Consider the following 23,090-nt stretch of genomic DNA (forward strand, 5'->3'; position numbering starts at 1 on the left):
TAATGTAAAAGTTTTCAAAATGTTTTCTATCTTTCTAATTATTGCTCATAACATTTTATAAAATAACAATGGAAAACAATTAGTTGATTTATTTTAAAAAAATCCTATTTTCAAAACAAATTTTGAAAAAACATTTTTGTCCAAAGGTTATAGAACCTATTTTTAGGTTAGAAATCTATTTTTTGTTTTAAAGAATAAAAAAACTATTTTTAAGAGAAATTATCAAGTACAGCCTATGAGTCTTGATTGGAACTTTTTTTTTTATATAACAAAACAAAATTATTTTTAAATTTAGAAAAAAATTAATAAATGTTTTAATGATTGTAATTTTTTAAGAATTTATTTTGAAAATATTTTGTATATTATACAATATAAAAAATTTAAATAAAAATCTACATGTAATTCAATAATAAGTTAATAACTTTAAACATTATTTAAAATTTTATCAAATTCTTAATTTTTATATTTATAAGCATTACGAAATGTTTTTTATCCTCCTCAAATAACTCTTCAATAGATTATATGACCAATTAACTAATTTATTTTTTGATATTTTTTATTTTTATTTAGGTAAGATAAGAAAATAAATTTAAGAAAAATAAATTTTTTATATCCAACTTATCATTTAAAAATAAAAAAGTCCTTCACAGTTAAAATTAATTAAAAAAGAAAAAGGAAAATTTCCTTCCCATTTCCCCACATCATGCAGAGTGAATCTGGGTATTCTCATTCAACAATAAACACAAAGCCCACAACCGAAACGCTGTCGTTTTGCATTTAGAGAAGAACAGGTCAAACTAAATTAACGCCTACCAAAACCAATCCAGAAGTATATATATATATATATATATATATATATTTGATAATTCTTATTGAAAATATTTTTTTTTTAATTTTAAAATATATTTAATAAACTTTCCATAAAAAACAATTCTTTCAAAAAATTATACTAAAAATAAATTATCTTTTATAACAAATTTAACATGTTTTTAATTATTTAAAATAGAAATTGAAAAATAGATAATAATTTGAAACCTATTTTATTATGTAGTGCGCAACAATAAGTAAAAAAAATGTTTTTCATATTTAAAATTTTAAATAAGATTTTATTTCCAAAAATAATTAAGAAACGTTAGAACAACCATCCTAAAAAAACTATTTTTTATTAACTATTTTAAAAATATTATCAAATATGGCATTTGAGTTTTGATTTTTGATTTTTCCATGAGTAAAATTAAAAAATGATGTGGGCCCAGCACCACCCACATTATTATTTATTTGTACATGGAAAAAGAGTGATGAGAAGAATGGGTCAATCACAGGCACAGCATGTGATGCCAATAAAATATTCGAGGATTCCCCACATGTTTACGCGTCTGTTTTGTATACAAAATAACAATAAAGGTCTGTAGACATGAACAACGTGACAGTATAAAAGTCTTTCTTACACACACACCTGTCGTTTAATGCTTTATGGCATGTCGTTCATGTGGACTTTATTATTATTTTTCCCTTTATTTATTTATTTATTTTCATTTTTGAGTGGTGCTGGTGCAGGCTCCTTATGAACGGCCCTTTCAATTTTTTTTTTAAGGAGGCTTTACCGCTCACCGAGAAAAAGGCATTGCCGCGTACAAAATTTCAAATGCGCGTGACGCGTGACTCGCGACTCGTGATTAGATTTTTATTATTTGAAATTTCTTTCTATTTTAAATGATTAAAAAAATGAAAAAAAAAAAATCAAGTCAGTGAGAGTTGAATTGTCAACTATTTTGGTAGTTTTTGTCCATTATATTGACCATTTGAATATGAATCTTAGGCCGATAGTAAGAACAAGTCTGAAATGAATTAAGGATGCTAAGAATGGTATGGTTTTGTCTGATTCGAGATGAGTAGAATCCATAGATGTAGAAATTGAGTTTTCGTTTCATTTTTAGTTTGAGACAAGATAATAATTTGAAATCAAATAAGAATGTATTTTCATAAGATAAGTTTGAGATATATAGAAATAAATCAGAAATATTTATATAATTTAATGTAAGTATTTTTTTTTTAAACTATAATATGAAAATGGGTTTATGTATCAAAATAAATTAACTTTTCAAAAAAAGGTAAAAATAAAAATGGGAAAATGTAAATGTAAAATTCTCCTACCCCTCCACAAGTCCATGGGATGAAAATAAATTTAAATAATCAGGCCAAGGGTAGAATAGAGTTGACGGACCTCAAACCGAAAGGTTGGAATAGAGTTGACGCGACTCAAACCACTTCAATGGGGTAGGATCGACATGGAAGGTTGAAAGTGTCCTTAATAATTTGGAATTGGAATAGTTATAGAAGGTCAAATTTTCACTTATTTTCAGTTATTTCAAACTTTGAAGTGCTCATGTCTTGACAACTTGCCATCCCTTTTTAAGATTTTGAATTGTGAGACTTGAATAGTGCCCAAATTTAGCAAACCCATGTTGGGTAAAGAGGCAAAATAGTGTACGGCAATTATTTGAGCCCCATTGGACAATCATGAAAACAGATAACGGATGATGTGATAGCAGTCACACACTCACACCTACAATAATAGACACGGACTAATAAGACTTATCTGATATGCCCCATTTTTCTCAGCCTTTATCAGGACAGGGAGTACCGTAACAAGATTTGAAAACATGCCCAAAAAAATCAACAGTGGAATGCTTGATTCATTCAAAAGTATCAATAATGAGACATATCCTCATTAAGGTTAATTACAGAAGCTAATAGTAAGATTGATAGGGTGTTAGAACTTAGATCTAAGGTAGGTCTACAAGAGGCTGAATGAAGCCCAAAAAACCCTAACAGATGGAGTTGAAAAAAACACTAGGAACATAAATAGCTACATAATTTATAAGCCAAAAGAAACAAAATTTAAGTGATTATAACTGGGGCTGAAACTACTTTGGAGATTTGGCAGCCAAGCCCAGCCATGACTTGCTTTCAGCAGGTTTGTGAGGACCTGCAGGAGAGTTGCTTATATTGTATGGTGCTCTTGCTGTGATCCTGTAAAATTGCAACGAGAAAGACACAAGATCAATAAAGTGAAGGGAAAAATGTAATGATTGTTGCCGACAGTTTGTGTAAATATAGCAGCGAGTCTGCAATATGCAGAAGAACATAAATTTTGATCATAAAAGCCTCTCTCTTGTTTCTTTTTCTTTTTTTCTATATTGACGAGAGAGTACAATGGTGTAGAGGATCACTCCTCAGGGGTGGAAACCTAGAGCTACCCGATCCCCATTACCAACTACCATTGAGACCTGGTCATCATCAAGCACAACCACTCAATCAACAATTTTCCCAAAAGCCAAACAAGTATAAAGGGGGGAAAATAAAGGGAAAGGGGAGAAAAGACCAATCACCTAGATGATTTGTGGACTACATGGGTGGGGTACATGTGCAAACCTTGATTTACACAAACAAATGGCAACAGAAAATATTTTTCTAGTAATGAGTTCCTTTAATTGTTTCTGAATGCCTACCTATCTTTTCTCTTCTCCAAGAACCTGTGGAGGGAAGCTTTCCTTGCAATTGGTAGTTCTGCAATAGAAAAGAAGGACCTTTATCAAAAACATGGTATACATAACGCTCTTTAGCTTCAATCTTTTCCGATTATCAATAAAGAAACTGTAGGGGACCAAAAGGATTACCACAAGCAACTGGTTGAGCCGGTCTTTGGATGCGCTCTTGGATCAAACTGTTTGCGAAATTAGGAACAACGTTGGGGTTGGAGGGAGCCATGCCGCCGGCATCAATTGGATTTTTGACTGTTGTAGATGGGACTGGGGAGCTTCCCATGCCAGCTAAGCGCATGACTTCCTTTGCCTTGTCCGCCGGAAAATCATTGAACACGATCACTTGGCCACCGTAGAAAATAGTCATTTGAGCTGTTTGGGGCTCCACGTTTCCGGACTTCTTTACACTGGCATAAAACAAATAATAATCAGTAAAAGAAAGGAAAGTAGAATTGTAGAATTGTATAGCAAATGAAATCAGTTGAGCTCACCTGGAATTAACTATCTTTGGGGCATCATCCTTAGAAACAGAGGAACCAAAACCGGCTTGTTGAGGGAACAAATTCATGGACTTAAGATTCATATTTCGGGCGGGAATGCCGGAAACCCCAGCAGATCTTTCCGTCATTGGAAATAAATTCATCGTCGTTGTTGTCGCTGTCTGGCGGAGCGATTCGGGCGTGCCTGTAGCATTTCGAAACAACAAATTGAACATCAGAATCAGACTTCTTTTTCTTCAATCGAAAGCAAAAATTTGGGTAAGCAACCACTGGAAATGAACAAAGAACACCGGTGATTTGCCATATCGTTCTCAGATAAAAAGAAACATTTTGGATCCAGTAAGTGCTTTTTTTTTCATCATTTCGAAAAACAGAAAAACGAAAAAAAAAAATCAAACTTCCAAGAATTTATCAAGAATAATAAAATTTCCAGATCTGAACAAGTTTCGGGATTTTTCATCAACACATCAAACTCCAGGCTTCCGCCGTTTAAATAAGCAACATTAGAGAAAGCATCAACAACATAAGGCGGTAAAACGCAAAAAGAAAAAATTAAAAAAAAAAACCAAATGAAGAATTCAGAAACAAAGTAGGGAGGAAGAATTAAGGAAAAGAAGAGAACCTACCGTTTCCTTCCAGACTGCATGTCATCCCGAGACTCAGATCTCCAAACGTGCCCTTCTCTTTTATGTATTGGCTCAACAGACTGCACGTCTGCGAGAAACTCGACTTCTCCGGTCCCCTCGCCGGCGCTCTCTGCCCGGTAAACCTTCCGGAGTCTGCAATATCCGAGGAGCTCGACATTCTTCTTCACGGCGACTAGTTAACCGATTAGAATTCAGAAAAATTAATTGTGAATAAGATTAAACAAGGAAAATATGCTATAAGCTCCACAGAATCGAAGTTCTCGATGTTCGAGCTTTTATGTACTTGAATGAAATCCTTTTTCCTATGTACCCCTGCCCAACTTGCGCTCTGTCTTTGTCTCTCTACAGACCCTTATCTCTTTCTTTTTCTCTGTGTTCGCAAAAAGACTTTAAAAGCACGAGGAATATATGGGGCTTTTCTGCCTTGTTCCTCGCACCTTCCTTCCACCCGACTAGTTCTCCATTTTTTTTTTCTAATTTTTTTATCCCCAAATTCCAAACACGTGTTCTTTCCATTTTCCAACTTCCCAGACTACCCCTCATCAACGCCGTGACCGCCTCACGACGTTGCGTTCCGTGCGCTTCTTTTCACACAAAGGCGTACAGAAAACGAACGCCCTTCAACCAAGGATCGTGAGACACGTGGATGACGCAAGTTGGTGTACCTTCCGCGTGTCGATTTCTACTCCCTCACTCGCACATGGGCGCTTTCTTTTTCGTGAAGTCGGTAAAGTACAGATAATTTTGTTGATTTTTTTTTCTAAAAAAAAATTATTTTGAGAATTTTTAATTAAACTGGTCGCACCCGTGTGGGAAACGCGGGAGAGGTTGGGAATGAACACGTGGCGGAATGCAATGGGTGGTGGGTCGAATATTTTCCTGGTGATTGTGACGTTGGGGTGGGGTCTTTTTCAATTTTTAAATTTCAAATATTATTTTGGTATTTACTGTGGGAGTCGCGGTTGTGGTGCGTTTGAGAATTGGAAAGTGAGAGGATATGTTTAAAAGTCACGGGCGACGGCTGACGTGTTATTAAAGGGCATGGCATGAAGCACGTGATCTGCGTGTCTGCATTGATGTGTCTTCCTAAAGAAACAGCCTTCCATTTTCCAAAAATTACAACTCTACCCAACTCCAACTCCAACTTCGGTGGTTTTTCCACACTTTTATTTCAAATTATTTCTTCTTCATACTTATTCAATATTTATTAAAAAAAATGGTTTCCTTCATTTATTTATTTACAATTTTTGTCTTTTAAATCTCACTTTAATAATATTTTTTTTGTTATACTCTAAATGTACCATATAAATATTTTAAAATTATGATTTTAATTTATATAATTATTAAATATATTAGATAGTTTTAATTTTGTTTCTTTTTTATGAATAGGAAGCAACCAAACTTTGAATTTGGAAATTGACTGTTATGCTTAATTTCATTAAGCAAACAACACGGCATGTTTTGAGTGACTTATCTCTCTCCGACTATTCTGACCACATGATTTTTGAAACAAGCACAATTTTCTAAAAGAAAAAAGTGAGAGACAACTTCCGAAAAGACTGAAGTAAAATTAATATTAATATTCGCATCTATAATATATATCACATTTTTCATGCACAAGCAATTATTAAAAAAAATAATATTATTATTGATGAATTTTTAGATTTGTAAAATTGATTTATAAATTTTTGTCAAACATCTATTATTTTTTAAATTAAAATATTTTTTAAAATCATTGTCTAACAAATCTTTAATAGGTTTTTTATCAAAAAAAATCACCACAAATAATTTTTAAAATTTTAAAAATATTTTAAAGGTTTTATCAAATATCTCATTTAAAGAATAGTTTATGTTAAAAATAAATTATAATAAAATTGTTTTCTTGAATAAACCTGTTTTGAAAATAAAATTGCCAAACATGACCACCTAAATCACAAGGAAGAAATGAAAGCGGTGCAGCTGATATTCCCACATTCACACATATATCTTCAAAGGAAGAGGTTGGTGGCACGTTACAATCAACAACTGATGGAAAATACCATGATGGTACCACTAAATCAATCATAAGGCGTGTTTGCCTTATTACGGCAATCATATACGAGTTTGATCATATAAACAAAAATACCCATAATAAATTTGGTATAATGGGGCGGCGGAGCAACGTGATGATCGCATTATGTGGTATAAAGGCGATATCAAGGTCTGGTTTGAGAGGATGCCATGTGGTATCGTGGAGTGGTGGACTTGGTCCTAGCCCCTAGGTAGCTGGAGGCTCTCATGAATTTTCCCCTCACCTAACGCTCATTTTCAATTCAAAAGTTGAAATTTTCATATTGATTTCTTCTTTTTTTGGTTCAAATGTTTGAATTGCTTTTTGGGCTGCCTTGGACGTGTTGTAGCATTTTATCATGTTTCTGGAAGGATTAGATAAAATTTATGATATTGTATTATGGTAAATTTTTAATTTTATAATGTTTTTATTATGAAATTTTGTTGGCAAGAAAAATGAGAGTAACCTCAATGATAACATTTCTTTATGATAATTTTTGCTAATAACAATCAACTAATTTTAAAATATGAAAATTTATTATCTTTCATATGTTAGGTTTACGTGCTAATCAAAACCGAAAAGGGTTGAATCATGAATGTAAGAATAATACGGGTCATAATATAACAAAGATAATTAAAGAATAATTTGCATATAAAACAAATAGAAAATGATATAAAGAACCAAGTTCCGTCTTATTATAATAATCAAAATTAAAATTAATGAAATATGGAGTCGTAATTTGAGTGAATTAGCTTGGCCTAACTTGATGTTTGGGTGGACTTGATAAAAAAATTTTAATACTCAAGTCGAGCTTACGTTAATCTTTTTTCAACCCGAATTTAATTTAAATTGAGATCAGGTTAAGATCCAAACAATTTAAATTAAATTTAATGTTTTTATAATATTATAATGTTTATTATATTGTATAATAATATTTATTTTCTTTTTAGATTTAAAAAAAATATATCAAATTTTAATTATATCCTATACTTTTTCCTTTTTTTTAAATTATATATATATAATATTTTTTAAAAACTATTTTGAATCATGCAATCTAACAAACTCGAGCCTAATTCAATTGATTCAGATTAAAAAAATGAAATTGAGTTGGGTTTGAATTAAGTACTTTGGTTAAAGTTTATGTTAAATTAAACTTGAATGGATTTTTTAATTTGAATGACGATGATGTCCGAATTAAAGTCATAGTAGAGGCTAGAGAGTAGAGGGATACATTTCTTAATTGTCTTTTAGTAATATTTCCCACTAAATCCCTTACAACAACTCTGACAGTACCGGTGCAAGGCAGCAAAGCAAAGAAAACTGGTAAAGTACCAAACAATATAATCGAGACTCGAGGGTGAGATCCTTCTGGTATGGTACTGAGTCCACTGACAAGGTTGGTATCATAATAAAACCTAACAACCAATATAATAGCTAATTTTCATATATATATATATATATATATTAAATAAAAAATGAAAATAATATAAAAAGATGTACATGAATAATGAATTCATTTTCATTTCTCATCTATTAATATGAATGCATTACTTATTAGAATAGGAGACAAGTAAATTCATGGAAACCACAAACTCAATCTTACTATAATTTTGATTTTGATTTTTTTTTCTGTATTATAATTCACTTTTATCCTCATTCTTATTTTTCTTCTTCTTAGAGTTCCAACATATCAAACACATGTTATATACTTACTAAAACATTTATAAAAACTATTTTAAAAGAAAAACATATGATAGAAATGAATCATTTTTTTAAAATCCCCTATTATTTTACATTATATACACACTCTAATGAGTAAGAACGAATAAAAAAAAAAAAAATTTCATTTTCACTCACAAATGTGATTTTTAGAATGAGATTTAAGTTGAGTATGAAAGTAAATGTTATATTTGATAATTATTTTTAAAATAGTTTTAAAAAATAATTTTTAAAAATAATTTTTTGATATTTTATAAAATAAATATCTGTTTGAAAATTTAAAATATTTTTAAACTATTTTATTTTAGAGAATAAAAAATTATTTTTGAAAATAATTAACAAATATACCCTAAATTTTACAAAATGACATAAAACAAAGACGACAATATATCATAAAAATCTTTAATAAAATGATGGATATAATAATTTGTCACCCAAATTCCTTCTACAAAATAAAATATATTTGTGTCCCTTATCTTACTCATTTAAAGATTCGAAAAGTAAAGCAAACAAAATGAGGGAAAAACAGGACACAACTCATGACTTTCAATCAAAGCATGAAGGAAGCAAGCAACAAGCCTTTTATGCTTTGTGGGTTTGGTATGATGGGGCTTTTTCTTGTTTATCCTTTTTGTGCATCTTCAATGAACTTGTGATAAGTTCAATGCAGAAATGTAAACTGTGGACCCGTTGCAGCTCTATCACTCATCACCATCCATAAATGGAGTAAAATGGAGTACGCAAGTTCCTAAGTAAACATGGGCTGCTTCAGTTCAATGTATTATCACCACTTGCATGCTTTTTCAAGCTATACTTCGTTATTTTTATCATCATTAGCGCTATAAAATTGTTATTTTTGTTCAGAATGTTGCATTTGCTTTATCAAAACGCTTGAATTGCTTTCTTTGTTTATCATTGAATTTCGGATATATATTTCTTTTAATCATGTAGATGTGATTTAAAATCAAGAAGATCAAAAAGTCAGTCCAATGCAAGAAGTATAGTTGAAAAGAAGGGTCATTTTGAAAGATTAAACTTCAATTCAAATATATTAAGATTATCCCTTTTCAAATACAAAACATGGCGGTGAACCTAACTTTGTGTGTCTTTATCCAATTCTTTATGGAATTAAAATAAACAAATTCGTAAGGGTCAACAAGAACAAAATAGTGAAGGAATTAAACTCCTGCATATACTCGAGAATTTCCCAAGTCAAAAAAGGCTGGCATTCTGTTCTGTCTTCCACCATGACCCATCTTCCAAGTTCCACGATTCCAATTTATCATCAACATGTTCCTATTGTTTACCCACCCACCAAGGGGCTGAAGAGCAAGAGGACTTGTCTGGAAGAAGAGAAAAATCCAAATCTTTTCTCCACTCAAAATGTCCCCTTTTTTCCTTCAGTTTTGGAGGTCCATCGCTGTTGCATAAGCACGCAAAATCACAATGATGATGGAAATATGAATCTGCACATGGTGGTCAATATTTCCCAAAAACAAGGGGAAGAAGCAAAAGGAGACAAAGGGAAATGAGTTAAAGAAACTCAGTTCTAATAGCCTCTCACATTTGATGCTCCTGGTATTGTGCATTTCTCAATAATCTTGGGAAAATATAAACATCTAAATATTTTCCTTATATACAAAATCCATGGAAATAAGAAGGTGAAAAAAGGGCAACAAGGAACAAAAAAGGAAAAAAAATGAAAAAAAAGAAGAGAAGCAGAGTAGTAAGATCAACTGCTCCAACTGATTGCAGCCAGGGGATCTACACAGCCGTAGAAGTCATTGACATCCCAAAAGACAAGCCGCAGAAAATGAAAGCCCAGAGCTTCATCAAAAATCATAATCTATGTCTGTAACATTCTGGGATTTTGAGTGCTTAATTAGCTGCTCTTGTTCGTCATACCGATCAAGGTTCTCACAAGGGGCAGGAAAGACCGTCCCTATCACCCGACCTTCAACATAGGCACACTGGAATATATGCTTCTTCTTGTATGTTATCCCCACTGACATATCCCGGAAAGTGACCTTCTTCACTGGAATTTCTTCACTCCCATGGATTCGAACAGGCACTCGAACTCCCTGGCCATGTACCCCAGTGAAACTTATGTCCTCAAGAATTGGGAGAGCCTTTGGATCAAAACCATCATCAGGGTGTTCATTATAGTCTGTTTTGATGACAATCCCAACTCTGACATTGTCAAATGTCAGATTTCTATAGTTTATGTGCTGAACATATCCACCTCTTCCTGGGCTGGTCTTGATCCGAACAGCACGCCTTGAGTTCCAAACAAGAAGGTTTTCCACTGTGACATTTGAGACACCACCAGACATTTCACTGCCTATTGATACACCAGCACTGTTGGATAAACCAGCCAACATACTCAGTTACAATCTTAAGATACACAATTTACTACATGCTACATCACCTATGGGGGGGGGATAGACTCATTGAAGACTATTCTGGGATAGTATTTTAAAGGCATTAGCCGGTTAGGAGATATGCAACATGTCTCAGACACCAGTCTTCAAAAAATAAAAAATAAAAAAATAAAAAGGAAGAATAAAAGAAAAAAAATTCAAATTAGTCAAATTTTGTGCACCCAGAAATTTGGCCATATAACTGTAAGCCATGAGATTTGTGCCCAATATCCAGCCATATATCTATTCCCAGCATGCAACAATGCAAATACTCAAGCCCCCACAAACAAGGAAAAAAAAGAAGGAATAAAGTTAAAGGGCTTGCATGCATAGGCAGAGAAATGCCCAAGATTCATTGTTTGGGTGTGCAGATGCATAACAATCATGCACACAGAATGATGAAGGTTTGCAGAGCAGAAAGCATCATATGTAAAAGCTCTCACCTGACCATAGAGCGAATGACAAGGTTTCTGATGAGAATGTTTACTGAAGGTCGTCCATAGGCAACTCCATACTGATCCCAACCACTCTTTATTGCAATTCCATCATCTCCAACACTAATATAACAGTCTTCAATCACCATATCCTCACATGAATCTGTTTATGCAATAAAGATTGGTTGAAGTCACTGATACTGAATATAATATAAATAATTAAGGAAAAACATTCATGAACTTGGAAGTACTAGGGCAAATGCAATCACTGAAATAATATAGGGTACATGTTACCCTGACATCAGCAAAGTAATAACTTATTTTAAAGAAAGAATTGGAATGTTGAACTACACTTCAAACAGACACCATTGTTTCTAACTCGTAATTGTCTTATAGTTCGTTTTATTTGGGACCAAACTGAGAATTTAATGGAGGTTATGCCTGCATACAGCTGAATGGGGAAAAAAAGATTCTTGTAGCTGGCTAAAACTAGTAGGGATTGTTAAGTCAACTTAGTTTGGGGCCTATCCAAGTGCCAGAAATATATAAATGAAAAATAAAATCAGTGTTTCATATCAATCAACCAGTGCACCATGCCTACTAAACAAACTCATGCCCAGGAACAGCAACCATTTAGTCCATCATAGATTTCATTTATAAAAAATAAGTTAGCGGAATGCACTTACCAGGATCTATTCCATCAGTGTTTGGAGCTTCAAATATGGGAGCCAAAATTGTAACATTTTTAATTGTCACATTCTTGCAGTCATATGGATGGAGTGTCCAAAACGGAGAATCGCGTAAAGTTATGTTGGAGATAACAATGTCGCTTGACCACATTATCTGAACAAGTGGACCCCTAGTGTGGTTGAGAAGCTTTTGGCGATACTTCTTCCACCAAGTTTGGCCCTGTCCATTTATGGTACCATTATGCCCTGTTGGTCAGTGATGACAGATAGAATCAGACAAAGTCAGCAACGAAGTAATCTTCAAGACAAAAAGTATGAAGGTATAGTGTCCAGCGTGGCTACAACCATTCCAAAACCTTAACCAGTCAAATGCATAGAACTTAGATAGCTAGTGGTCAAGGAAAAAAAATCCCCATAGCAGGTAGAATTGTTTAATCAATCAGATTTGTACTCTATATCGCATCCACGAGATAATTGAATGATGAAATGATTGCACTAATTCAATGGTGATACATATCCACGATGAGGCATGGAAAGAAAGCAAGCGTCTTCTTTGCAGGAATCACTTGAGGCACAAAAGACTTGCAATAACAAATGTTTTAGTTTATCAAAAAACAAATGTTGCTGAGATCCATGATTAGGACTACTACCTCAGGTTTTAGCCTCTTCTTTCTAATCCTTCTCCCTCCCTCCAAGCACCTTCCCTCCAAGGAAAAGACCAGAGTTTTGTTGGAGTCCAAAAAAAGGAATAGATATATTTGCACCAATATTTACACTAACTTGAAACATTCTTTCAAACAACTTACTCTAGTAGGGACATGTACTGGGCATTCAAAGAATAGATTGGGCTTAGACCAGACCCAATACAAGTTATTAGTTCTAGGGAGGCCATAAACTAAAAACAATTTTAAAGATAAAAACAAATGTGAATATTTTTTAGTCAACATCCAAGTCTACACTTTGGCCATTTAACAGGAATAGTACTTCAACTCAGTGGCAAAAGGAAGAAATATCTGACCTGTTATAACAACATCCTTAAGATTTTGACCATGAATCAAACTCCCATATCGAGCTCCACGATGCTCTCTCCCATACCCATATGAAGGCAAGGGAGGCATCAGTGGCCAATACTTCTCATCCTGTTAAATGTCACATAAGAAGAAAGAACCAAAATAAGCCAAACTTCGCTTATACGATAAATGCTAACACTAGTCATAATATGATAGTTTATTGAATATCTAATTTGTATGCCTCAATTTAGAAAACATGCAAGGTGTATCAACTCAACCAAGTCAAATTCAAGAGAAACCATACGTCAGAATTCTCAGTTTGGGACAATATACTGCATCATATAACTAACTATATATTATCCTACAGATATCTTGCATCCTGTGCAAGGTCTTCAACAATATGATACATATCAGGAGATGATATAGATGTTGCAATGTTCCAGTACAAGATAAATCACCAACTAAGAAAATCTAGAAAGTGATTGATATTTGGGAAATATAAGATCACATTGTTATATATCACAAATATAAAGTTGGCATCATCTAAAAGCATACAGACTCAACTTCATTTTGGACATATGTGACAATATATTGCAACATACAATGCCATAATGCCAAGCATAAAAGTTCTCAAACTCCCTTTTGTCTCTTTTTCTCCCTTCATTCTCATTTCTTCAGTTTTCTACTTTTGCCTGTAACCAACTTAATTTATCCTTTTGAAACTTAAAAGTTCGTTTCTACTTCAATGAATTTGTAACCTTTATGATGGATTGCCACCTTGAAAGTTCCCTTGTGGGATAATGGGTTTTTAATTTCTAATAGCTTGCCCATATCTTATATTTAAGCTTAATTTTTACTATTTAGAAGACCATTTTTTAGCTTAATGTCTGCCTGATGTGAATGAACTTCTATTATCAATTCACTACCATGAACTTATTACATATCATGTGTTTCTATAACAATCTTTACTTCACTAACTAAAGGGGAAAAAGAAGAAAAGACGAGGGAAAAAAAATTCAACTAATTCAGAAATTCCAATGCATGGCTCTCTCAAATCAGCTAGATACCCTTTGCATCACACTAGCTGACAGATGTGCAGGTGCAAAAGTTTTTTTTCCTGTTGTCAGTCAGAGGCCTCAAGGGCCCTAGCATGAATGTTAACACTAAGTACAGCTATGTACTGATTAAATAACTATATGGCCAGTCAATAGACATTTTATGATGCCCAAAATCCACATTCATGCTTATGGTATTGATAAATAATCCAGTATGAGCTACATTAGAAACCAATTGCAACCATATGCTGATATCCAAGAACCAAAGTCAACAATTGAAAAGATCAAGAGGAGAATAGAGAGCCAAAACATCAGTTCATGGCAAATCAGTTCACATAATTCCAGCATTCCTGTTTAACAAAAAAAATCAATGCTACTGAGGGTGGGGAAGTTGAAAAGGAAAATAAACTATCCTTTTTATGGGCAATGACAAGGGCATGGGACTACCAAACCGTAAGATTCCTATATCATCAAACATTTGGTTTCAAAATACCTCACCCCTTATTAGGGTGGATATCCACTAGCCTAAAGGATGGGCAAGTGAATGCCACAAAGATGCATTGTTTATTAAAGATCGGAAGTCCTTTTCTTCATTTAAATTTGTCGAGTTTGGTGCTGTTTTGATTGGGATCTCTCTTCATATGGGTAGTGTTTGGCACTCTGACGTTAGCCTTCTCAGATTTGGTGACCACTGATTAGCAATTCATTAACACTTAACAGTTCAAACTTCAAATCCTAAAATTTGGTAGATATAGTATATATTAGTTCCCCAAATGGTTTACTTATAATTCAAATCATAAAATACCAAATTGAAATCCTAACTTTAGACTAGTTAAGGTAGGTTTATTCACCTATTTAAGAGAAACTGCTTAATAATTAATAGTTGGTAGACTAAATGATGAGGATGAATCTTCAAGATATATATCAAGAAAGAGAATTAGTATTAGTTGTAATTAAAGTAGGATTAATATTACTTGGAATTAAATTATGATGAATATTTGTTGGAGTCTAATTAAGATTAGCTAGTTGAGTTATAATATAATTAGAATTTGAGTCATGATAGGTTATTAGAGTCCTAGTAGTCTTTGAATGTTATAATTAGAATTAGAATCATAATAGGTTATTAGAGTCCTGGTAGACTTTGGATTTCTTAGAGAAGCTTATAAATAGGCTAATCAATGTAAATCAAAGGGATGATTTGATATGAATAATATTATATTTTCTTTCATTGCGAGGTTGCAACCCTCAATGGTGAGACTCCATTGATTTTTTTCTAGGTGAGACTCCTAGAAGGCCTTAGTGAGACTCTAAGGTTTTCCATTTTTTCTTCATTGTTTCTTCTATCTCTCTATTTCTTATCTTACAATTTTCTCTACTATAAAATTTATTCTTTGTTCATTTCCTTACACCCTAAAAATAAAACCCTCACCTACCTACCCTTAAGGCAATGTTTGGTTCCCGGAAAATACGAAAGAAAGAAAATTGGGAGGAAAAATGGAAGGAAAGAAAAAGCTAAGGAAAGGAATATAAATTTTTTCACTTGTTTGGTTATTCATGGAAAATTCAAGGAAAAAAAAAGTCAAGGAAAAATGGAAGGAAAACAAAATCAACAATTTGTCTTAGATGATTATCAATTTGTTGAATAATAAAATAAATTTTGTGCTCTTATTTTCTAAAAATCAGTTTTGCAAAACTATTGCAGAAACATATAACCAACCCACATCCTAACTCAAAACATTGCTCCTTACTCACAGGAATTTATGTGAAAATCAATACTTAGATAAACCAAATTCAATAATCTTAGAAATCACACACAAGCAACCAAATTTCCAACAAATTAACACTGCATTTATACGGACCTTTATACACCTTGCTAAAGGAATATACATCTATTATGCCCTCACTATTGCATTAATCCACAAGATGCCATTAATCCAATCACAAACTACACTAATCCATCCAGGATATTTAAAATTTAGTAAAGTATTTGAGACCGTTACCAATATACTTTCTAATTCTTCTTGTAAAAACAAAAACACTATTTTAAGTAATTTAACATCTAAAATTTTGAATCAAAAAGATTTCTTTAATAAACAATTTATCATAAAGTTTTCAAATAAAAAAAAGAAAATTTTTAATTTTTTCTTCTTCAATTATTATATTTATTTTTTTAATTAAATAAATATTTTTTAAAACTAATTTGGCTACTTTTTTTTTTAAACTATACAAAATTACCATTTAAAAAACGTGGGAGTTAATTTACTTTGCTAACTAACTGCCAAATAGACGACGTAGTAACTGGCAATCAATAAAACAAGAAGCCGTGAGATTAACGACGTCGTTTTGCGAAACGTTGATCAATGAAATAAGTCTTGGAAAACCAGCGTCCATAGCAATCTCTGCTGCTGCAGACCAACTGACAGGGATCGACTGTTCCACGTGGCTATCAGATAATGCTTCAACCAGCATAGAAAGAGGGAGAAAGAGACAAAGGTTGAGTCCACAAAGGCCACGGGTTTGGTGGGAGGAACGGAAGGACGACAATGGTTGAAATCGGGAAGACGAAGCTTGACTCCGGGTGGCTCGTCGCTAGATCCACTGACATTCAACTCACTGGAACTTAGCTCACCACCACTCACCCTCCCGCTGGCCCCACCACCCCCTAGATGGACCAAATCTACGCCGCCGCAAAGGAGATCGCCTGCTTGAGGGCCAAGGTGGCAGAGCTGAAGGCTAGGGTGGAGAAGCTAACCAGGGAAGTGGGGAGAGGGAGGAGATGTTCGTGAAGACGATACCAGAGCCCGATAAAATTTTCCCCCACTTTTCCCTTCTTTTTTTCTCTTATTTTCCTCATTATTTTTTAAGGAAAATAGTAGGGAAAATATCATGATATTTTCTTTAATATTTTCCTTTATATTTTTTTTCCATCATATTTTCCGTATCACCCAAACTAAAGAAAATAATTTTCCACATGATTTTTTTTCCTTTCCTTTGCATTTTCCGGGAACCAAACTTAGCCTAAGTGTAGGCAACCATCCTAGGGTTGTCCTACGTCACTAAAACAATAGTATAGCCCTAAAATTCTAAAATTTTGAAAACAAAGACAAATTCAATATCTAAAGTAAGAATTAATATATTTGAAGCAATTTAGCAAACTAAAACTCCAAGACTTGAAAAGATAAATTCATAAGAATGTAAAAGTTAAAATTTTCAAATCCTTGTTTCTCAAAATATCACTTGCTAGTCTTAAACATCACATTAGTGTATAGTTTCATTGTCCCTTTCTCAAATTCTTCTTGCCTACTTATCAAAAACAAGAAAAAAAAAAAGATCATGTTAAGTGAAAGTTCATATAGGATATACTTATTTAAGATTTCAAAAATCGATCTCAATTTTCAATTGTGCTTGCTAATTTATTTGTATTGGGAAGAGAATGCACTAATTAATTCATTAATACACTAATTCTAGATTCTCTTATGATCATATTGATTTAGTTATTCTATATTATGCTTCTTAATAGCAGAATCCACAATTCAAAAATCTTATATTCACAAAACCCAATGAACCGTTGAGGTATACAATCAAGCAGCTATCAATCCATATAGAATCAAGTTAATCTCATATCCTAAATTCAATCATTACTGGACATCCCTTGATTTACCAAAGTTATTTCAAAATTAAAAGCTCAATGCCAACAATCTCATATCACACTCCTGAATGTTTATCCTTCTCTTAACCGAACAATCATGAATAGTTGCTAAATTTCTCTTCAAAAAAATTTACTTGAATCATTGGTGGTAGGTTATTTCCTCAAGATGTTGTTCAAGTTCTTCATCAGATATGTGGCACCAATAGCCCTTATAATTTGCACAAGTATATTGCATGATCGGTACCATTCTTGTTGCCTTTGTGCTATACATAATCAACTAACTACCAAGATGAGGCATGTTTAGGTCCTTTGTCAATTAAAACTTGTCTATAGCTACCAACATGACAAGCTGTTCCAAGGAGGTAAACCAATTGGCAGAGAACAAAATGGTGTATCCTTTTGCCTTTCCATTCTCAGTACAAAATAGGCTAACCATAACCTCAAACTAATGAAACTCCAACAATGAGAAAGAAGCCAAGTTAAAATAAACCCATCACTCCTTTCACCAACCTATAATGACTCCAAAAGTTCCACCCAGTCAAATCCACGTCCTATTGTTCATCGACACAACCACACACCACACACCACAAGCCCACATTTCTATGCTCCATTCCAAAAATAAAATCACAGATTGAAGGATGCCTTCAAAAACTTCTCAACATTTGAAATGAAATCCATAGATCACATCGACCCACCATACAATCTACTCAAGGCCACCTAACCTAACCACTACATTAAACCATGAATGCCCAATTTTAAACTTCACATCCATCACTGGCATCTTAAATATGCAACTTCCACAATAAACAAAAAAAACACCCAAATCAATCTTTACCCAAAATCATCCCTTCCCAGAGCATTTAATCATTTAGGGCAGATCCTAATACAGGATTCAGCGAAAATTTTGAAAGGAAATGCCTCAAATAGCAGAACAGAACAAAACAATCACTATTTTCATAAGTGGTAACGCAGTGATATCAGAGAGTATCCCACTAAGTAAAACTAACCTGAATCCCAAGTATAACAGCATCTTGGTCAAGGAACAGAGTCATGTGGCTAGTGAGATTAAAAGGCGCAGTGAGCCAATTTCCAGCGGGCACATTGAGCTGACCACCGCCCTTCTTCCCCAACTTCGAAATCGCCGAGATTGCCCTCTCAAAAGCTTCTGTATTCACCGTCACGCTGTCGCCAACCCCTCCAAAATCAGTCAAATTGTACACCGCCGGCCTCAGCCTCGGCAACGGCCTCGCCGGAGCCCTCCTGAAAGTCAATAACCCTTCGACAATGTTGCGCTGCCATACGAACACTGACGCGAATGCAGCGATCCAGAGAATCGTGAAAAGGGTTCGGTGCGACGACAAGAAAGCCGGAATCCATCGCTTCAGGTCGGGGCGGTGGTGGTTGAAGTGGAACCTCCCAAACGACGCCGTTTCGACCATTCTCCTTCTATAGCTGATCAATAGAGAGTGGAGATCAAGGGTATGGAGTAAGTCAGTTAAAAAAAATCAAATAATTTTCCCGAGATGTGATGAGATGATTGCATTTGAAGAAGATGGGTATAAGAGAGTCCTGAACCGTTTGCAAAACTTCACTTCTTGAACAGAGTGATACGGTAACAGCAGGTTTTATAGTAAATCCATAATACCCACGTCATCTTCCACCACGTAGGGAGTAGACGCCAATGAAATGGACCATACACCTAATTATCAGGGGCACATCCCAAAAAATATTGCCCATTTTAAAAATTTAAACTGCATTTTGATAAAAATATAAATTATTTTTATCTTGAAATTTAAATTTTTGATGTGCATTTGAAGCAAGGAAATGTTTTCAAAAAAATTTGTTAAGAAAACAGAAGTAAGGGTTACCTCCATTGTTGTAAGTGGGATGTCTCTGTTACGGCGCTGTGAAGGAAGCCTGGGAAGACAGCGAGTAGGTGAACTTACGCAAGGAATTAGGATCCAGTGGATTGGGGGAGTAGGGTTGTTAAGCAACAACCATCGGGCCATGGTGGGTCAGATGGTCGGATGATGATTTGGGTTCAACCCCTCCACTTCAAGCAATTCAATGTAGTAGTTTAAGAAGCCTATCTACCCTAGTCATGGTCCATTTGCCAATATATATATATATATATATATAGAAATGGTGAAGGAATGTTTTTTTTTTTTTTTGTAAATTATAAGTATTGATAATATTGAAAAGTAATTAGACCAAGTTGATAAATATGATTAAGTTAATTTTTGTTTAAATATGCTCTTTTGATTCTCAAAAAATAATAAGAAAATAAAAAAGTGTTAAAAAAATGGTTTTCTCATATTTGGTTTTATGGTAGAAAATACAAAATATATATAATTAAAATTTGTTAAAAATTTATATATACTTAAATTATTAAGGAAATAAATAAAATAATGTTAAAAAAATATAAAAATAATTTATTAAATTTAAACTTATTTTTTATTTTGCTTTACTTTTTCTTTTCTTAGACCTTTCCTTTTTATTTTATTTTCTTCACATTTTCTCTTAAATTTTTTTGGGAATTTTATTTCCATCACATTTCCCCTCAATTTTTTTGGGAACCAAGCTTTCGTTTTCTATTTTTGGAAACAAGGATAGTAGTATTTTTTTGTATAAAATATAATAACCATTATATAAAAATATACAATAACTCTTATAAAATTATTTTATGTTTTTAAAAATTTATTTTTAAAACTTTTAAATTTTGAAATAATTAAAATTATTTTAATATCAAACAAATTTTAAAGGTCATTATCTTTTTAAATTAAGTTTGAAGAAGTCTTATTCTGTTTTTAAAATAAGAAAATGAGAAGTATATCTAAACAATACCTTAATTATTGGATGGTTGATAGTTAATTAGTTATATCGACTTACTTTCCAAATGTGATTAAATTAGATATGGCCCAGATGGGCTTCATTAAGTTAGGCCCAAACACAGCCCAACACAGGAGGATCATATCATCAGGCCATGACTCCATATCCAATACACGTGTGAACTTCAACGACTATTGGCTCTTCCATTTTCCTTCTTGTGCCAACCAAGTAGTAAATCATCATCTTCCCATGTAGATAAGCCCTGAGGTGGTGAGGGCTGAGGCAGAGCAACGTCTGCTCAGTAGGATCCTCTGTCACCTATGGCACTCTCCATTGCTTCTACGGCATTTTCTAGCCTTCCAACCAGGTTCCTCTACTGTTTTCAAGCAACATTCTTTCTATTTGTCTGGCTTTGGTGCATTGGGTCTGCTTTTGCCTTTTTCATTTTAAAGTTTCTGTTAGTTTACATTTTTCTGTTTGGGTAAAGGGAAGTATCTTCAAAACATTTTCCACGAAAACTGACAACATGGTTACCAGGAAGAGTTCGTTTGAATGCAACAAAAGGGGTATCTAGTGTTTGTGAACCACTTCCTCCCGACAGGCCATTGTGGTTCCCTGGTAGCTCACCTCCTGAGTGGCTTGATGGCAGGTAACTAATTTTCTGGGCTTTCGTCTAATTTTCTAGCGTTCCAATCATAATTTTGACCCGGGCTTGTGAACTCATTAAAAATGATCGAAGTCAAGAAACCAAATCAATGGAAGCCCTATCATTCAGAATGGAATCGGAACAAGGACTTCTAATATATTTAGTTTGTTTTAATATCACTGAAGTGATTCATCAAAAATGCAACCCTAGATTGTTACAGAATGAGATTTTCCAGGAAAACACAATTCCCCATCTCCACATTTTGGCCTAATAGTATGTATCAGAAAATACCCGACCTAAAATGTCTAGCATTTCATTGCAGTAAATGAGCAAATCTTCCAATACAAATCAGGATATTATAGTTAAGATTATGACTATGTTTGCATTTGAAGCTGGTAGAATGGTCACATCCACACTCATCTGATATTTTGAATCACTTATGACAGTAAATAGTATTGGAAATTAAGATCTTTGATGTTTTAGGAACCATTTTCATAATCTATGCTTTACTTGTTACCATAGAATTTCTTCAGAACGTGGTGATCACAATACTCATTTTTTTTTTTTTTTCATTTTTCATTGTTAATTGTAGTCTTCCTGGTGATTTTGGCTTCGACCCGCTTGGATTAGGTATGCCTTTGTCTTTTATCATCTAAAATAAAACTTTTTGACCTATATATTAAGCTTCCAAAGCTGGGCGATGTTTTTCGTGTGTACTGTTATCCCCCCTTCTAGGCGTTTCTAATACAAGCTCTTATTTACCTATAAAAAAAAATTAAGCTTCCAAAGCAGCTTCTGAATGAGTTAATGAACTTTTGGTAAGGTTTTGTATAACCTACAAAACATATTTCAGGCATCTAGCTTCAACCCTTTTTCCCTTTGAAATAAAACCCCAGAGAAGTTGATACAAACGGTTATTGTAGAGATGTTAAAAGGGTTTAAAGTTGGGTCTAAATGGGCTAATAGATACCATTCAGTTTCTTGTCCAAGGCTGTTCTTCCTTGGATGTTGCTCGTGAGCAACCTCACGGATTAACTTTTTCTGAACTGCATCAATTGTATAGGGTCTGATCCGGAGTTACTTCGATGGTTTGCACAAGCTGAGCTGATGCACAGCAGATGGGCAATGCTTGCTGTAGCTGGGATTCTCATTCCAGAGTGCCTTGAGAGACTAGGCTTCATTGAGAATTTCTCCTGGTATGATGCTGGAGCCCAGGAGTTCTTTGCAGATCCCACAACCTTATTTGTTGTACAGTTAGCTTTGATGGGCTGGGTGGAGGGAAGAAGATGGGCTGATTTGATAAACCCTGGGTGTGTTGACATACAGCTCACGTTTCCAAATAAAGCAAAGCCAAAGCCTGATGTTGGATACCCGGGTGGCCTTTGGTTTGATCCCTTCATGTGGGGAAGAGGGTCTCCAGAGCCTGTGATGGTGCTAAGGACCAAGGAGATCAAGAACGGGCGTCTTGCAATGCTAGCTTTCGTGGGGTTCTGTTTCCAAGCCATTTATACTGGGGAAGGCCCCATTGAAAACTTGATGGCACATATTGCAGACCCTGGCCACTGCAATGTTTTCTCGGTATGCAACTTCATCTTCTTCTTCAATTTTCCATATCAAGATTCAGTCCAATCATAGTGTAACTTCGAAGTAATTCAACTGGCACAATATCAAACTCTTGGGTTTTGCAGGCTTTCACATCACAGTGAGATGAGGACTGGTTGCTGGATGGGAAGACAGCCAAAGATGAAGCAAAGCATGCTAATTTCCAGAGTCAGAATCCATGTAATCTTTTATGTTTGGAGCAAAGGAAAATGTAGATGAAGCCAAGAAGTGAATACCAATTGACTTCTTACTTTGAATTGCCTTTAAAGTTTTCTCACTTTGGTCATGCAGAGAG

General features: G+C 33.9%; 3 protein-coding genes across 5 annotated transcripts; 1 reads left to right on the forward strand and 2 right to left on the reverse strand.

The window, feature by feature from the left end:
* Nucleotides 1–2,664: 2,664 nt before the first annotated feature.
* Nucleotides 2,665–5,248, reverse strand: LOC100254231 (protein TIFY 10A). The gene is made up of 5 exons (XM_002277121.4): nt 4,672–5,248; nt 4,037–4,229; nt 3,681–3,952; nt 3,513–3,570; nt 2,665–3,033 (listed from the first exon to the last, which is right to left on the reverse strand). Exons 1-5 carry the CDS (start codon nt 4,847–4,849, stop codon nt 2,928–2,930), a joined length of 807 nt encoding a protein of 268 aa, XP_002277157.1. The 5' UTR covers nt 4,850–5,248; the 3' UTR covers nt 2,665–2,927.
* A 4,742-nt stretch (nt 5,249–9,990) lies between these two features.
* On the reverse strand, nt 9,991–19,785 carry LOC100249126 (probable polygalacturonase). Of its 2 annotated transcripts, none has more exons than XM_010657797.3 (6): nt 19,587–19,785; nt 18,726–19,170; nt 13,023–13,143; nt 12,002–12,250; nt 11,325–11,478; nt 9,991–10,819 (listed from the first exon to the last, which is right to left on the reverse strand). In XM_010657797.3, the coding sequence occupies exons 2-6, from the start codon at nt 19,155–19,157 to the stop codon at nt 10,294–10,296; spliced, it is 1,482 nt and encodes a 493-aa protein (XP_010656099.1). In that variant the 5' UTR covers nt 19,158–19,170; nt 19,587–19,785; the 3' UTR covers nt 9,991–10,293. The 2 variants fall into 2 exon arrangements, with proteins under 2 accessions (XP_010656099.1, XP_010656100.1); XM_010657798.3 differs by lacking the exon at nt 19,587–19,785 and adding an exon at nt 19,294–19,412.
* Nucleotides 19,786–20,759: 974 nt separating this feature from the next.
* Nucleotides 20,760–23,052, forward strand: LOC100268126 (photosystem I chlorophyll a/b-binding protein 6, chloroplastic). 2 transcript variants are annotated; one of them, XM_002277244.4, is made up of 5 exons: nt 20,760–20,914; nt 21,035–21,196; nt 21,786–21,823; nt 22,257–22,771; nt 22,882–23,052. In XM_002277244.4, the coding sequence occupies exons 1-5, from the start codon at nt 20,868–20,870 to the stop codon at nt 22,897–22,899; spliced, it is 780 nt and encodes a 259-aa protein (XP_002277280.1). In that variant the 5' UTR covers nt 20,760–20,867; the 3' UTR covers nt 22,900–23,052. The 2 variants fall into 2 exon arrangements, with proteins under 2 accessions (XP_002277280.1, XP_059596669.1); XM_059740686.1 differs by lacking the exons at nt 20,760–20,914; nt 21,786–21,823 and having other exon boundaries at nt 21,086–21,196.
* The last annotated feature ends 38 nt before the right edge of the window (nt 23,053–23,090 follow it).

Source organism: Vitis vinifera, chromosome 11, assembly GCF_030704535.1.
Source record: "Vitis vinifera cultivar Pinot Noir 40024 chromosome 11, ASM3070453v1".
NCBI classification, from domain to species: Eukaryota; Viridiplantae; Streptophyta; class Magnoliopsida; order Vitales; family Vitaceae; genus Vitis; species Vitis vinifera.

Coding starts and splice junctions, on each gene's coding strand:
- LOC100254231 (XM_002277121.4), bottom strand. CDS start 4,849: ATGTCGAGCTCCTCGGATATTGCAGACTCCGGAAGGTTTACCGGGCAG. Junction 3,953..4,036: donor CCAAAGATAGTTAATTCCAG/GTGAGCTCAACT, acceptor GTTTTATGCCAG/TGTAAAGAAGTCCGGAAACG. Junction 3,571..3,680: donor GGCTCAACCAGTTGCTTGTG/GTAATCCTTTTG, acceptor TTTCTATTGCAG/AACTACCAATTGCAAGGAAA.
- LOC100249126 (XM_010657797.3), bottom strand. CDS start 19,157: ATGGTCGAAACGGCGTCGTTTGGGAGGTTCCACTTCAACCACCACCGC. Junction 12,251..13,022: donor TAAGGATGTTGTTATAACAG/GTCAGATATTTC, acceptor ACTGACCAACAG/GGCATAATGGTACCATAAAT. Junction 10,820..11,324: donor GTCATTCGCTCTATGGTCAG/GTGAGAGCTTTT, acceptor TTTATCCAACAG/TGCTGGTGTATCAATAGGCA.
- LOC100268126 (XM_002277244.4), top strand. CDS start 20,868: ATGGCACTCTCCATTGCTTCTACGGCATTTTCTAGCCTTCCAACCAG. Junction 20,915..21,034: donor TTTTCTAGCCTTCCAACCAG/GTTCCTCTACTG, acceptor GTTTGGGTAAAG/GGAAGTATCTTCAAAACATT. Junction 21,824..22,256: donor CTTCGACCCGCTTGGATTAG/GTATGCCTTTGT, acceptor TCAATTGTATAG/GGTCTGATCCGGAGTTACTT.